Raw genomic sequence first — 16,730 nt, forward strand, 5'->3', positions numbered from 1 at the left:
CCTGGTCAGAGCTTTCCCTACCACAAATGAAAAGCAACTTGTACAGAAGAGAGTCAACATAGCAAGCCTGAAACTACTATCCTTAGAAAGGCCTGTATGCAATTTGGCCTCTGGCTGTCACCTGGGGTCATGGATTTGGAGAGCATTCCCTCTATCCCCAGAACTGATAACAATGACTCACTGTGCCTAAATTGTTTATTCAAACAATGTGTTTTATGCTGAACATCTACTTTCCTTCTGGGAATCTGGAATATTGGTATATGCTAGGCAGAAGGTACCTACATGACCAGCCCACAGTAAAAATCCTGCATAGAGTCTCTAATGAGCTTCTCCAGCAGGCAACATCTCACGTGTATTGTTACAATTCAATGCTGGAGTAATTTAAGTGTATCCTGCATGACTCCACTGGGAGAAGACTCTTGAAAGCTTGTGCCTGATTTCCTTCAGACTTCACCCAAGTGCCTTTTCCTTCTGCTTTGTACCCTTTTGCTGTAGTACATCTTAGTTGTATGATTATACTGAGTCCTGTCAGTCCTCCTAGCAAGTCATCAAACGTGGGGGTGGGTCTTGGGAAACTCCAAGACACAGGTTCTTAATTTCTCCAAATTATCTATTAAACTAGCAACAAAGCTAATTTTCAGTAAATTATCATAGTAAAAACAGAATATAGTCTGGGACTTCCCTGGTGGCACAGTGGTTAAGAATCCACCTGCTAATGCAGGGGACATGGGTTCGAGCCCTGGTCCGGGAAGATCCCACATGCCGCGGAGCAACTAAGTCTGTGTGCCACAACTACTGAGCTCATATGCCACAACTACCGAAGCCCACGTGCTCCAGGGCCCGCGGGCCACAACTACTGAACCTGGGTGCTGCAACTACTGAAGCCCGCATGCCTAGAGCCTGTGCTCCATAACAAGAGAAGCCACCGCAATGAGAAGTCCGCGCACCGCAATGAAGAGTAGCCCCTGCTCACTGCAACTAGAGAAAGTCCATGTGCAGCAACGAAGACCCAGCACAACCAAAACTAAAATTAATTAATTAATTTAAAAAAAAGAACTTAGTTTGTAACAAATGATCTTTTTCCAATCTCTACCAAGTTACATACTTTGTATTTCAGAAAATGGTTATCATTCTTAAAATATCTTGTTTGCGTAACTATTTGCTTAATTTAAGCAATTTTAAGCAAATTTAAGCAATTTTAAACTTAAGATAAAGAACATTTTAAAGACAATTGCTCTATTATAAATTCAGAAGAAATGCTCAAATAGCATAATGCTTACTAATATTATTATAGCAGTCACAGACAAGTTGAACAAGATTTCTAATTGGTTATTTATATATTTAAAACAAATGAGACACTTACCAAACAATTCAATGTAAACTTCTTGAAGCGTGTGGGCACTGCAAAACTGGTTCAGTTCATGGTGGATTTTATTGAAGATTAAGGTCTTGTCATAATCTGCAGTGTAGTTCCTCACTATATCAAACACTGAAAGAGAGGTACTATCCATGTTCACCCGTGTATCCTCTAATTCAGCCAAGGTAAAAGTTACAGTGATAAAATATACATGAGGAAAGGTGCCAATGAAATAGTGAAAACATGAAACACAACTCCAAGCCTTGATGTGTTCCTTGTGCCTTATTCTCGATATTACTGCATTTGCAATTCTAATGGGCAAACTTCATATTCCATACTAAGGAGAGTATATATTATCTTGGAGGTAATAAGGAACCGTCAAAAATTGAGCAAGGGCATGACACAATCAGATCTGTACTTTGGCAGCAGAATGAAAATGAATTGTGAGGCATATAAATCAGAGGCAGGGGAACTGTAAAGCAATTACTGCAAGGTAAAAGTTTAGCTAAGAGGTAAAGAGGGCCTGAACTAATTGAGGAACAGTGGGAATGAAAGAAGGAGACAGCTCCAAAAGACCATTTTCAAAAAGGCAGTTTTTAAAGGCTGTTAAAAAAAAAAAAATGACTGGCTAGAAAGGAAAGAAGCTAACATTTCTGGGCCAGACTTTATATCAGGCAATTTATATACATTAACACTTAATTCTCACAAAAAAAATCTCCTTACTTTGCATAATATGAAACTGAGAAACAGAATTTCAGAAATGTGCCTAAGGGTACATACTAGAACGTGCCAGAACCTGTACCCTACTTATTAAAACATGCTTTCTCCCTTCAAATCCAAGACTTGCTCTACTCGCCTTCCCACGGAGGATACTAGATGTAACCGGATTCCAGATCACAACAGATGAACAGGCCATCAATAAATACTCGCTGACTAACTCATCCTCTTGATCATTTCCAAATGAGTTGGTGATACAATAGTTTCCTCTTTATCTCTGGCCAGAAAACAAGCACTATCTCCCCTTCTTCTATTTTTTCAATCATAGTCCATTCCACTGATTTGTGACCAGGGAAAGTAGATGATAAAAGACAGGAAAATACTTAATTGCTCAAAAATATAATCCAAATCCACTTGATAGTAATACAGGTTGCTCTCTCTTCTGACATTCTTTTGCTATTTGTGCCTGTACCAGTGACATGAAACTTAGCACGACCTTACATTCCTATATATATACATATGTACGTGTATATATATACGTGTATATATATACACATATATATAAATATATATATGTATATACATATGTGTATATACATATATATATATTTTTTTGGTGAGTATCATGTCTTCTCGAGTAAAATAAAAAGCCCTTAACGCAAAGGCTCTAACTTCACCTTTTAAAATTGTTTTTGCCAACACAGTATCCTGACATAGTAAGCATGCACATTTTAGTAGTAAGGATAAAAATAAAATGGCAGATCTTTTTAAAAACTTTATTTTATTATAGTTGATTTACAATGTTGTGTTAATTTCTACTGTATAGCAAAGCGATTCAGTTATACATATGTACACATTCTTTTTCATGTTCTTTTCCATTATGGTTTATCACAGGATATTGAATGGAGTTCCCTGTGCTATACAGTAGGACCTTGCTGTTTATCCATTCTCTATAATAGTTTGCATCTGTTAATCCCAAACTCCCAATCCACCCCTCCCCAACAGCAACCATAAGTCTGTCCTGTCTGTTTCTGTTTCATAGATAAGTTCATTTGTGTCATGTTTTAGATTCCACATATAAGTGGTATCATATGGTATTTGTCTTTCTAACTTACTTTACTTAGTATGACAATCTCTAGGTCCATCCATGTGGCTTCAAAATGACATTATTTCATTCTTTTTTTATGGCTGAGTAGTATTCCACTGCATGTATATACCACATCTTCTTTATCCATTCATCTGTCAATGGACACTTAGGTTGTTTCCACCTCTTGGGTATTGTGAACAGTGCTGCAATGAACAATGGGGTGCATGTATCTTTTCAAATTATAGTTTTGTCTGGGTACATGCCCAGGAGTAGGAACCTCCATACTGTTTTCCACAGTGGCTGCACCAATTTACGTTCCCACCAACAGTGTAGGAGGGTTCCCTTTTCTCCACACTCTCTCCAGCATTTGTTATTTGTAGACTTTTAAATGATGGCCATTCTGACTGGTGTGAGGTGATATCTCATTGTAGTGCTGATTTGCATTTCTCTAATAATTAGTGATGTTCAGCAGCTTTTCATGTGCCTGTTGGCCATCTGTATGTCTTCTTTGGAGAAATGTCCATTTAGGTCTTCTGAAAATGGCAGATCTTTTGATTGAAAGTAGGGTCTCGAAGAAACCCAACTACACCCATGTTCATAGTAGTATTATTCACAATAGCTAAAACATGGAAGTAATCCAAATGTCCATCAATGGATGAATGGATAAACAAAATGTGGTATATACATACAATGGAATATTATTCAGCCTTTAAAAAGGAAGGAAATTCTGACACATGCTACTACAACATGGATGAACCCTGAGGACATTATGCTTAGTCAAAGAAGCCAGTCACAAAAAGACAAATACTATATGATTCCATTTATGAGGTTCCTGGAGTAGTCAAATTCATAGAGAAAGAAAGTACAGACAGAAATGTCAGAAAGACAGAAATGGTGGTTGCCAGGGCTGGGAGAGCGGGTGCATGAGGAGTTCTTGTTTAATGGGTAGGGAGCTTCAGTTTTGCAAGATGAAAAGAGTTATGGAGATGGATGCTGGTGATGGTGGCATAACAATGTGAATGTATGTAATGTCCACTGAATATTTAAAAGTGGTTAAGAAGGTAAATTTTATGTTACATGTATTTTATCACAGTACAAAAAATTACAAAAAGAAATCAAACATTAAAATGGTTGATCTTACTTCAGAACTCCTAATTAAGTTTTTGATCTGAACAGTACTCCATCTCTGTGAGTTTTCATCTTTTACCAAGAAAGTGTTCTCCCCACACTGAGGACTTTCAGATTGCTTTGCAAGTTGTAGCAAATCTCAACTAGAAAAGATTTTTCTATGGTCACAAATCCATGTAGCCAAGGAACTGATCAGTTATAGACTTTTAACATGTAAGGATATTATTTCTCATCCTGACTGGATAAAATGCTACTTTCTAGAAATTCTAGAAATCATCAATGACTGTCTTTTTCTTAGATACACTCAGCTCAGCATAACGCATACAGTTGCAGAAAGTCAACTCTGTTGACCTATTTCTGTCGCCATTCCCTAGGAATGGAAAATATTCCAGCGATTATTTTTTTAAATATATATCAGAAATGAATGAGGTCATAAAACTTTCCTTAGGGAATCTATTCCTATTCCTTAGAGAATCTCACAGTTACAGACACTCTGATTATAACTATAACAGAATAGATGGGTACCATACCTGCACAAGGGGCCAACATATTAACCACTTCTATTCGGTCAATATAGATCATGACCCCACCACTAAAAACAGAGAAATGGAAAAATGTGAGCCAAATACAAACCTATTATGTTCCTAGATTAATTCTACATCATCAAACAAATCCCACATGATAGAAATTTAGAAGGAAAATCTAAAGACATATACTACTGATTGATTAAACTGACCTCACTGATCACTACTCAAATGACCTTGCACACACTCACCTGGCTCTCTCATAACCAAAAGCTCACCTCTCTAACTGCTGTGATCAAAATCAGCTCACAGGAAGACTAGACCTATAACCTAGAGCTGCTTAGCACTTTGCCCTTATTAAATGAAGTCAACAGCTAAGGCAGTGCACTTCTCAAACTTCTCCATCAAGGAATCAGGTAAAGTGGTTCCCCAGAGGTATGGAGGCCAGCCACAGGCTGAAATTCTTTTGATTCCCTTCTTTATCTTAATCTACTTTTCATCTGTATTTATTCTAATATGAAAAGAAGAATCTTCCCCCAAACCTTGAAGTAAAACTGACACTCCAGAAAGATAGGTCTTGTTAATTAATGGCTTCCTATACTTCCTGGCCTACTGGCACAGACCCTGAGGAACATGTGAACCTCAATTTAAGATACATGAAGTTAAGAAATTTTGAAACTATACAACTAAGCCTTGCTACCAACTTACAACAACATTTTTTTTCTGATAAAAAAGCATAATACCTGCTCACTGAAAAAAATCTGACAAATACATGAAAGCATGAAGATAAAAATAAAATTTACCCAACATCTCATCAGCTGCCAATTTTGAGTCATCTCTAAAGGGAATCTATAAAAAAGTTACAGATGGACCTAGGGAGAACTTGTATCAAATACGTTAACTTAAAACAGAGAGAATTTGCTCCCTCTTTAAGAACATTTCTGTGATATTTTGGTCATTTAAAATACAGAATTTAAAACATACACTGAACTTGATACTCTTCTTCTGATACAATTCAATGTACTGATTATACTCTAAAAATAATTTGGGCCTTGCTTGCCTTTCTTGCCCCAAAACTTTATACAGCAGTGATTTTTCAAAGTAAGGTCCTCAGATCAGCTCAGGATCACCTGGGACTTCTACTAGAAATGCAAATTCTCGGGTCTCATTCCAGACCTACTGAATCAGAAACTCTAAATTAGATGGCATTTAATACTACAGATGACAAGGTAAGCTGATTTCATTTTAAACTATCTACTGTTAGTTTAAAATGGCTCCTAAGATGGAAAGGTCCTATTTGGAGACAGGGCTTTTCTCAAATAATGCTCAGAAGAGAAACCCTCCTGGGTTACTACGATGCCTATTTGAAAGATGTTTAAGTGATCACAGCTTATGAACAGAAAATACATCTGAACCAAAGGGAGGCTGGTAAGCAAGGGGAATGCTTACCTTGTTCCACAAGGCACATTTTTAACTTCATCAGTTTGCAGTGTTGTCTAGGGAGGAAAAAATATCTCATCAATACTCAGCACACATATCATCAAAGAACCACTGGTCCCAAAGTAAAATCTCTAGAGAACTGCTGAAAGGTATGTACAGGAGAGCTCCATTACAATTTTAGTCCCCAAAAATTAGCTATCAGAGCAATCTCTTTTTGTATCCTGACAGACATGAAAGACTAGAGACAGAATATTTTACAGTTAATGTCTGAGTCAAGATGCACCAGGAAAGCTTCAATACTCAATCTGAAAGTTTCAATGTTTAATCTCTCAGTCAGTCCCTTATTTGCATGGAGCTGGCCTGGGACTGCAAACTACATGGATTACCCACAAGGATACTACTCCTAGGATTTGTACTCTGAACTCTGATTCCACTGCTAATATTAATGGTTACAATGAAGGCAAAAGATAACTATGATATGCATACAAGCAGTCTTCAACTCAGAGGGGCCCTTGAGCTCAACACCAACCTTTTCCTCTAAAGCTACAGTCAATATTTTAGTTCAGGTCCTAGAGATTTCTCAGACAGTCTCTCAATTTCCTTTTTAAAAGAAATGCCACCATCAGCACTGCTTCCTCCTTGTGAACCAACCATCTGGTACTTAATTACTCTGCCCCTGTCACAACTTGGTTCGGATCCAGAATGACTCCCTATTGCACTTGAAGGCTTCCAGCAGGAGAGCACATAATGAGTGTATTCTGGACACACTGCACCATATTAAGCCCACAGCAACATAGTACTTTATGGAATACAATGGAAAAAAGAGGCATGGTCCTTGTTTCCAAAGAACTCACAATCCAACACAGGAGATAAAATCCTTACAAAGCAATCCATAACAGGTACAAATAACAGAGTATAAACTGAATTGTTAGGTATTAAGTGATAGAGTAAAATAATCATTTGAAAAGCTCTCTGAGGTGAAATATTTATAAGCCCAGTCTAGAGAAGGAGAAATAAGAACAGATAAGGCAGAGAAGCATCTTAAATTCAATACGTATCTATTCAAATACACAAAGTTGAGGACAAACTATGTGTATAGGTGTCAGGAAGCAGTTGGCTTGCCTGGAGCAGAAGGGACAATATAGATGAGAGGTGAAACTCTGAGAAGAGAACATGATGATGTTAGGCAGAGGGCCCTGAATGTTTGCTGGGGGGCTTGTGCTCTCCCTAGTCCACCTTATACACAGCCACAAACAAACCTTTCAAAAATAGGACTTTTCCTTCATTCCTTTGCTTATGTGTGTTGTGGTTCTCACTATCTATCATATCTGGAGGCAAGAAAACCAGCTGGGAAGCTAAAGTAGTAATTTATTTAGGTTAATGTAGAAAAGGCCATGGAAATTTAAAGCTTTCAACCCAGGAGATACAATAGAGAAGGGATCTGATAACTAGTTTCATATAAAATTCCAGGAGGAAAAAGAATAGAATGTTAAGTCTGGGGTTAAAAGGGTGATAGTAAACATTAGTGACAGGATGTAGGTAGAGTGAGGGAAGTTGATAGAGGTGAGCTCAATTTATTTTATTTCCTTCAAAACATTCACCATATTCAACTTCCAAATCAACTTTAAATATACATTCCTATTTAAACCTAAAGGATATTCTCTAGTCAATTTTCAAACCAAGTAGAACTAGGAAAGAGTTCAAATTAAATCTTCAATTTAACATCCTATCTTCATGTACTTTTATACTTCTTTTATATTACCTCAAAAATTTCCCCAGTATGAAAATTTTAAAAGTCTTTGGTTTTGTTATATAAATATATATTTTAAACGCTGAAGGTTTTTATATTTTTCTAAACAGTTTTTTTTCTTACATCATATATGGGATCTCACATTTCCCCAAGATGCTTCTTAAATATTCCTTTCAAATGCCAAGTCTGTTAAACCATTTGTTTATATAAGCTATGTCTTCTAATGTGCTCCAAAACTTCCTAAAAATAAATTTCTTTATCTCATTCTTATGAAAACAACTTCTTAAAAGGGTTTTACTAATATAATTCTTTCCTAGAACGTTACAGTTTCACATATAAAGACAGACCATTTCTATTTAGTCACACTGACTCCAGCAGTAAATCTTTTTACTAATTTCATTTTCATTTCTTCTTTTTTAATAAGATTATTTATTTATTTATTTATTTATGGCTGGGTTGGGTCTTCGTTGCTGTGCACGGGCTTTCTCTAGTTGTGGCAAGCGGGGGCTACTCTTCATTGCGGTGCGCGGGTTTCTCATTGCAGTGGCTTCTCTTGTTGCAGAGTATGGGCTCTAGGTGCGCGGGCTTCAGTAGTTGTGGCACGCGTGCTCAGTAGTTGTGGCTCGTGGGCTCTAGAGCGCAGGCTCAGTAGTTGCGGTGCATGGGCTTAGCTGCTCCGCGGCATGTGGGATCTTCCCGGAACAGGGCTTGAACCCGTGTCCCTGCATTGGCAGGCGGATTCTTAACCACGGCGCCACCACAGGGAAGTCCCTGATTTTCATTTTTTATGACAGTTTATCACTCTATGTGTTTGTGTGTGCATATGTATGAATATACACACACACACACACATAAATATATAAACACACACACTGTGTATTTGTTATATATGTAATTAAACTCTAAAATCTATTTGTTTATTGTCTGTATCTCTTTTATATATCTCTGCATCAGTATGACTCAACATACTAAGCTCCAAGAAGGCAGAGGCAAATCTGCCTGGCTTTGAACAAGGTCTAAAAAAGCCCCTGATCTCTAAGGGTCTGATGATGCCATTGATGACATCAATATAGACTATTTAAGCTGTTGATGGGTTCATGCAAATAAAACCCCTTGTTTCACAGAGGAGTAACTGAAGTCTAGAATGGTTAAGTGATTTCTGCAAAGTCATGTCAACAATTAGTGGCAGAGCCAGAGCCAGAACCTAGTTTACAGGTTTCTGGCCCCATGTTCACTACACCATACCGCTTCCAGAGAAATCAGCTCAACTTAACAACTTTCACCACAAGTAGAAAGGTCAGAAATATAAACGTGTTATGACCCCTGCCTTCAAGAAGCTTGGAGACTTTCTGGAAAAAAAAAATTCACACAAAAACTTAAGAGAACAATACAAGACAACATTATTAAAGGAAATAAGATCAAGGGCCAAAATTTACAATACAGACTTTAAGGGCTATGGAAGAGGAGGAGAAGGATTTGTGATGAGCCTTAAAAAGGCTGGCAAGATTTAGATAGGAAATAAGGCATAAAGAGAGAGATGGTGAGAGAAGAGGTAATAGCATCAGCCTACGCAAGAGTGAATAAAATAAATATGGGAAAACAATATGGAAATCAGTCTGACTAGGGGAAGAACACTATACTTCACTTTAACGGACACAATTCTTGCCCCAAGCCATCTAAAAGGGAATTGGAGGGAAATCTGGAGGATTTAAGTATTCATAATGAAAATCTCACTTAGCAGGAAGCCTAGACTTTAAATTACAAGATTAAATACATTGAATTTTCCTAAGCCCTGAAAAATTAGCAGCGGAGAGTAGACAAACTTCTGAATCCAAAGATTTATAATCACACAGTGCCTGCAAAAGTAGTAACAATCTGGGCTTCCCTGGTGGCGCAGTGGTTGAGAGTCCGCCTGCCGATGCAGGGGACACGGGTTCGTGCCCCGGTCCGGGAGGATCCCACATGCCGCGGAGCGCTGGGCCCGTGGGCCATGGCCGCTGAGCCTGCGCGTCCGGAGCCTGTGCTCCGCAACGGGAGAGGCCACAACAGTGAGAGGCCCGCGTACCACACACACACACAAAAAGTAGTAACAATCTAATCCTGTTTTGTCATGTTGTTACCTCAAAAGATATTTACTAAGTGTCTGTTCTCAAGAACCAGCCGCTTATTTAAGATATTCTGGGATGCTGTCAAAATAGAACACTCACTAATGTTCCACATATAATTATGCTTAATGTTCTAGGCAAAAATGTAAAGCAGAGAAGCTGTGTATAAAAATTCAGATCCTCCATGTTAACAGTAGCCCAGGAGCTTGCCTCTATGGAAACAAAACACCATTCTAAACCAAGTTATCACTGGTTTATATCTCTAGTTGTGTTTCAAAGTCCTGCTTTTATTTTGACAGCAGCAACACAAAACCTGCTGCGTACCACTATATAGATGGGAGAAGTGAGTCCTTCCAAGCCGCCTAGCTCATACTTCTAACATACCTCAAGAGAGTGACGTGGTTCAAAACCATAACTTATGCTGTGACAACTGTACTCTGAACTTTTAACTCCTACAATTAAGTAAATACTACCATTAGCTTAAGAAATGAGGAATTCTATCTCCACCCATGAATGTGGTCACTGTTCCGCTCGTACCTGTCTATCCAGTGTGGGGGCTTCCCTAGGAATCACTCACCTGCACAGATCTGAACGTAGTAATGAAAGGCAACATGATATGATAGCCTGGTCCACTGGGGCTAGTTAGTAAAGCTCCTCCCCTGCAAAAAGATGTTTCAATTTGACAAGATTATAAAAAGAGAAATTCTCCTTCCAAATCTAAAATGCTATAATAAATATTCACTCTTACTCATGCTACTGATCTACTAAAGCCTCACTAATATGAGTTACTAATGATGAACAACTGCTGGTCCCTAAAATATCTGCCACACCTACAAAAGTGAAAAGATCAAATTAAACTGCCCATGTTACACCTTGTTTCACAAGTTCTACCAACCATACCCTCTGGGTCTCCAGCACCACTCTCAGGTATAAAGATTCTCTTTGGTCTTTAACCTTTTGAGAACTACTTGTGAAAAAAATTCGAATGGCTCTCAGTTGATGTACTTTAATTGTACATAGCGTGAGCCAGATCAAAACACAATACATTTAATCACCAGGCTGAATAAAAAATAGATAACACAAACTTTCAAGGAAGGAGAAAATTTCTGATGCTCAAGATTCTTTTAATCTACCTACAAAGCAATTAAAATGCTGGGGGCGATTAACATACACACTACTATATATAGAATAGGTAAGCAACAAGGACCTTCTGTATAGCACAGGGAACTATACTCAATATTTTGTAATAACCTATAATAGAAAATCTGAAAAATAATATATATAAATAAATATATATATGTATAACTGAATCACTTTGCTATACACTTGAAACACAACATTGTAAATTAACAATTTAAACAATTTTTTTAAATCAAAAAAGAAACTTATTTGGAACAAAGAAAAAAATACTGGGGGCATAAAGCCTCTATAAAATCAACAACAACAACAAATTAGCACGGAAAGATGAAGGGTGAGGGGATAAGACTACAAATAGATACAAGTGTGGACTTGTTCACCAAATTCCGGAATGTGAGAAACATGAAAGCACATCTTGCAAGTTATAAAAAGGAGGTAATTTGGAGGCAAATATAAAAAAGAAGTCCTATTTTACATAATGAATAGTAAATTAATATAACTTACCTTCCTATCTTGAAAATATAAAGAGGTTTGCAAAGAATTCATAACAAATAGCTAATAAAAGATGAACTGTTCGCGGTCCAGCCCTAATTTTTTGAGAGCCATACCTTGAAATGTTCTCGGATTTACTGTCAGGAAGACAATGCTGAACTAGATGGAAATACAGACTAATCTGCCATTTTTTAAATGCCAGACCCCCCACCTGCTAAGATATATCACTAAAACTGTATTTGAAATTAGTGCTTCACAGGGAAGACTGTTTCTAAGACTCAGGATGGATCTAAAAGTAGAAATATTGGTTTTATGGGATGACAAAAGCCGGCAAAAAGTTGACGCTCTTTCAAATACATCGTTATCGCAATTTCTCCAAACTGTCCTCTGTCTATATCAAAAGAACAGGTGGTAACTACGTTAAAGGAAAAGCTATTCATCTCAGCTAGAGATCAACACATTCCACACCACTGCTTTCCACAACTTGAAAAGACAGGGAAAGGTGGGAGGAGGATGTATCTGTCACAATCCTGTGTTTGTCTCCCAAGGTCCAGGAATTTAACAACTGTCACGGTCTTAATGGCCTTATAAGCCCAAACCAGACACCAGGACTTTTTAAAGGAAAAAAAAAAAAAAATCTAAGAAACAACCACAAACAGGACCAGAGTTTCTAAATAGCACCTACAGCTGCAACTAATGGCCAGTACAGCTGTATGGAATTTAACAATGATTTATCCATTTCTTCAGCCACAGGTGGAGTCACCACTGCCTTCCACCCTTCATTTTTTTCTGCAAATAACTGAATTTACTGACTACTAGGAACAACTGCAGGGAGTCTTAACCTCTGCACACAATGTACATAGCACTGAAACTGTCCAACACCTGGAGGATGCTCTGCAAAAGCCTGCCACAGCTTCCATACTCTCCCTAGAGCTGCGACGAAAGTCACTTCCTAGGACTGGAAAGAGCTCCCTGACACCGCAGAGGGAACAACTTCCTAGACTCTAATGGGAGTCTCCCTTCTACCTGCTCTAGAACCTGAGCTGACTGCACGTGCCGCTCACCTGTAGTACACGGCCAGGTGTCCTTCCTCGATCTTGTGGATGGAGGCGTAGAGGAGGACAACCACCAGACCCACCACTCCAGCCACCAGAACGCGTGCTTGAGTCATATTCATCCTAGTTCCTCCTGGATGAGGAAGGAACGGGGCCCCAGCCCCGTGAGTGACAGGCCCACCTTCCGTTTTCCACCTCGCCCTCCCGCGACCTGGTCCCCTCCCGCAGGCCGAGCTGAGGAGTCCTGTGCCTCTTTTCCCTCCTCGCAGAGCCCGCTTCCCCGTCGCCAACCCCTCCGCGCGAGCCCGCCCGTGGGTCGCCCCTGCTCGGTGAGCGTCTTGACACCCCCCCCCACCCCAACAGCCGCTCCTCCCCGCCCAGGGGAAAGCATTAACTGAGAAGGGGGCCAGCCGCAGACTCCGGACGGACGCCGACCCCTCGGCCGCGCCCCACCGATCAGTGACGCACCGCCCCCCGCGTGCATGTGAAGTCTCCACCCGGGCCGCACCAACCGCGGCCAAGAGCCGGCCCCGCCCACCCGCGGGGCACTGCGGCTGCGCAGACACGCACACCGACGCTGCGCTTGCCCCGCGACTAGAGACGGGGAGCGGACGGGACAAAATTCTTGCCGCCGCCCGCCGAGCTATCTCGCGCGAAGGTACGTGGGCTCTCTACTGTGTACTGCTGGTTTCCTGCTCCGGAAGAGACGGGAAATCGGCAATGTGGAGTAAGGAAGGAGGCAGAGGAACGGACAGGGCCTCTGAGACAAGGGACTGGTCAGCGTGTTCTTGTGCAGTCACCTATTAACGTGCCAGAATGCTGATCCAGGGAGGGCTTTATGAAAGCCATCCAAGCAATAAGAACAGAATAAACTAATAAGCAGTAAACGTGGGTGTGTGTTGGAGGGTCCTCCGGGAAGATTGAAGACAATGAGCATTTGAGCTTCCTTGAAGCCTGTGTGATGGAAAGGAGTGGGATGCTAGGCTAGGCCCAGATTTTGAAAGGCTCGAATGCACTTTTTCTGTAGGGAGGGAAAACTGGATGGCTAGAGAATAGAGACAGACTTTCTTTTCACTACATATTTTTCTGTTCTTTTAAATTATGCATTATCTGCATGTATTACCGGAAACAGAAAGGACAAAGTGAAAGAGTAGATGGGAGTAAGAAAGATGGATACAAAGGAAATAAGGGCAGCATGTTAGAAGAGGTTGGGCAGTAATGGTGTAAGCCTTGAAAGGCTAGCAGTGGGACCACAACTGGACAAGGTAGAATAAGGTTGGAGGGCTCTGTAACCTCTTGGGCAGGGAAGTATGGGAAAGCAGTACCTTAGGGCCAGTGAGTCTACAAAATGGCTTAGAGTGGAGACAGGAGACAGGGAAGCCAAGTTGTTAGGAAACTGCAGGCCCAAGGTTACCATGGTAGTAACAGTGGAAATGGGAAGAGGTAAATAGAATCAATTAAAATCTTCTTTAAAGGAAGCCCTCCCAGACCACTGTACCTTCTCCCTTCAATAAATGCACTTACCTGTATCATTCATTTGACTTCTACTAGGAATGTATGGGACCGTGTCTGTACCAGATAAACGTTATTTGCAGAGCTTAGCTATTTTAACTGATAAAAAGCAAAGAGAATAAAAAATAACTTGTCCGGCCTCTGTTTTCTGGATGGATTCTCTTAGTTTTTCGTAATATTGCTTGAATTAGGGAATGAAATGGATATAATGCACAACTGACACTTAACTCTGAAAAGTTGTCAGCCAATAAAGTGTTCAACTCATGTATCATAAGCAAATTTGAGGTGCTCGCACTATGAAAGACCGTTCTGACTCACACCACTTGCCCTTACGTATCACACAGATCAGGCTAGCCTGAGATCATATCAGCCACAAACCATAAATATGGTCCCACCCTCTACCAGATCTTTTATCAGTTATTACAATGATATTTAGAAAAACACATGGTCATTTAAAAAATCCTTTAACAATAATTTCATTCCACATAAACATTCTTATTGTACTGCCTGTGTTAACTTTTCTGATCTTCCCATTTTGCTCAATATCTTCCAAGCAATAGGTACCCAATAAATGTTTATTGATTAAAACCTTCTAGAACTGGAGAAGCAAGAGAGAGACTGCCTATTTTAACGGCTGGTAGTCAGAATGTCCATATTCAGAGAAACAGCAGTACCAGATGACTAGAGTTAGGAGAAGACGACCCCAAGGTCTCAAACTTAGATGACTGGGAAAATGACACTACTAGCAAAAATGGGGATGGTGTAACTAAGACAGCAGTTTATAGGGCAAGGTATGAGCACAGTTTTTAGACATGGATAGTGTTGATAGGACATCTCAGGAGAAAAGAGTATATTAAAGAAGCTACCCAATACTGTCTTTACCATAAGTCCTGTTTCATTCCTAAGGAAAGTACACTGAGAGCCCATTATGTTATTCTGTGCTCCAACGCTGCTTCACAGAATCTTCACATTTTCCCAAAGCATATTCAATTATTATAATCTGATTTTAGTGAATAGAGGTTCAAAAAGTAATTTAAAAATTATTTAATACACAAAGTGAAAAACTGTCTAAAATACAAAAGAATTTCACATTTTTCTTTAAACAAGTAACACCTTCTAAATTATTTAACAGATGATAGACCCACAATCCTTTATCTGAAACCCTTGGGGCCAGGTGTTTCAGAATTATGAAATTTTCAGATTTTTAGAAAGGTAATTCAGTGCATATGCCATACTACATAAACCCCAGGCAGGGTCTGTGGCAGCACCCTACCCCCAAACAAGCAAACACGTTAATATTTCTACAGCAAAAAAAAAAAAAAAAAAAAGAATATTCACACTAAATGGGATAGATTCAATGTCAGTTCACGTTGGATGTGCAAGCAGGTGAATTCTGTCACCAAACTTATGAAAAACCTTGTTATCAGAGCTTTTTGCGTTTTGGAATTACAGATCGGGAGTACAGACCTTTATAAATTTATATGACAAGACATGAAAGATTCCTTAAACAAAAGACCCATTTATACAAATGAAAACATAGATAAGCTTTCAAATACATTATAAATTAACAGGCATCTTTTCTCTGATATTATTAAATGTACATCTTAAATACATATACACATAGCACACTTAACAAGATTTGAAAGAATCAACTGGTATTAAAGGCACAGATGCACAATCCCTTCTGTAGGAAAGGGATACAGTCAAATGTGCATTTGGGATTGAAATTGAAAATGGGATTAAACTAACTCCTTATGATGCCGGGAAAAGCACTGTTGAGTGCAACACAAGGAGGTAGGGTTTATTCTTCAAGAAGTACAATTCTACTTGCAAACAGTCTCTTCCACAGAAACACAGGCAAACAATTGTTACTTAGAATACATGTTAGTTGAGATTTTCTTCTCTGTATACATTACTTTGGCCTTATGCCCAAAAGTGAAATGTTGAAAGATAGTCAAGTTAAATAAGTAATGTTTTATCAAGTTTGAAGACAAATGGATTCCAACGATGCTCCTAAGTAGCTGTAGTATTTAAACAAGTCCACTGAGTCATTAAATTCTATCTGTTCAGAGGTTAAAATTACCCAGTCAAAATATTGCACTGTGAAATCATGTGTAGTTTCTGATCATAGTCATTTCTTCCATTGATGGGTGTCTGAAGAATGGTTTCATAAGAGAAAAACAAATTTCCAACATTTGCAGCAACAACTTCATACGTTTGGGTCAGTAAGTGGCAAGTCATTCTGTTAACCAACTCCAATCAAGATTCTAAAACCAGGCATGAAAAAGATACAATTAGATATTGACTAAAAGTGGTAGGTATATGGGTGTTCATTTCTGCAAGTTTTCTGTATATTTGGACATTTTATAATCAAAAGTTGAAAAACCAAAAGTACAAATAAGTTGCAATTAAAGAGTTTAGTTTAC

The 16,730-nt window shown here is 39.1% G+C and overlaps 2 protein-coding genes across 7 annotated transcripts in view; both read right to left on the bottom strand.

Annotated features, from left to right (window-relative positions):
* The window catches only part of ERLIN1 (ER lipid raft associated 1), a 47,334-nt gene extending 34,024 nt beyond the window's left edge, over positions 1 to 13,310 (bottom strand). For 2 of the 3 annotated variants that reach the window (XM_060127130.1, XM_060127132.1), the window contains exons 1-6: positions 13,261 to 13,310; positions 12,802 to 12,925; positions 10,686 to 10,767; positions 6,263 to 6,309; positions 4,820 to 4,881; positions 1,364 to 1,489 (exon numbers count right to left, since the gene is read on the bottom strand). In XM_060127130.1, coding sequence (XP_059983113.1) covers positions 1,364 to 1,489; positions 4,820 to 4,881; positions 6,263 to 6,309; positions 10,686 to 10,767; positions 12,802 to 12,925; positions 13,261 to 13,276 — 457 coding nt within the window. In that variant the 5' untranslated portion in view covers positions 13,277 to 13,310. Of the gene's footprint in view, positions 1 to 1,363; positions 1,529 to 4,819; positions 4,882 to 6,262; positions 6,310 to 10,685; positions 10,768 to 12,801; positions 12,926 to 13,260 lie in introns of all 3 variants that reach the window. The other variant, XM_060127131.1, reaches the window with a different exon arrangement.
* A 2,023-nt stretch (positions 13,311 to 15,333) lies between these two features.
* The window catches only part of CHUK (component of inhibitor of nuclear factor kappa B kinase complex), a 35,212-nt gene continuing 33,815 nt past the window's right edge, over positions 15,334 to 16,730 (bottom strand). For 3 of the 4 annotated variants that reach the window (XM_060126022.1, XM_060126021.1, XM_060126023.1), the window contains one exon: positions 15,334 to 16,571. Coding sequence is in view for 2 of the 4 variants with exons in the window: in XM_060126021.1 (XP_059982004.1) it covers positions 16,542 to 16,571 (30 nt within the window). In the remaining 2 variants the exon portion in view is untranslated. The remainder of the gene's footprint in view (positions 16,572 to 16,730) is intronic. The other variant, XR_009536029.1, reaches the window with a different exon arrangement.

Source organism: Lagenorhynchus albirostris, chromosome 16 (genome assembly GCF_949774975.1).
Source record: "Lagenorhynchus albirostris chromosome 16, mLagAlb1.1, whole genome shotgun sequence".
NCBI classification, from domain to species: Eukaryota; Metazoa; Chordata; class Mammalia; order Artiodactyla; family Delphinidae; genus Lagenorhynchus; species Lagenorhynchus albirostris.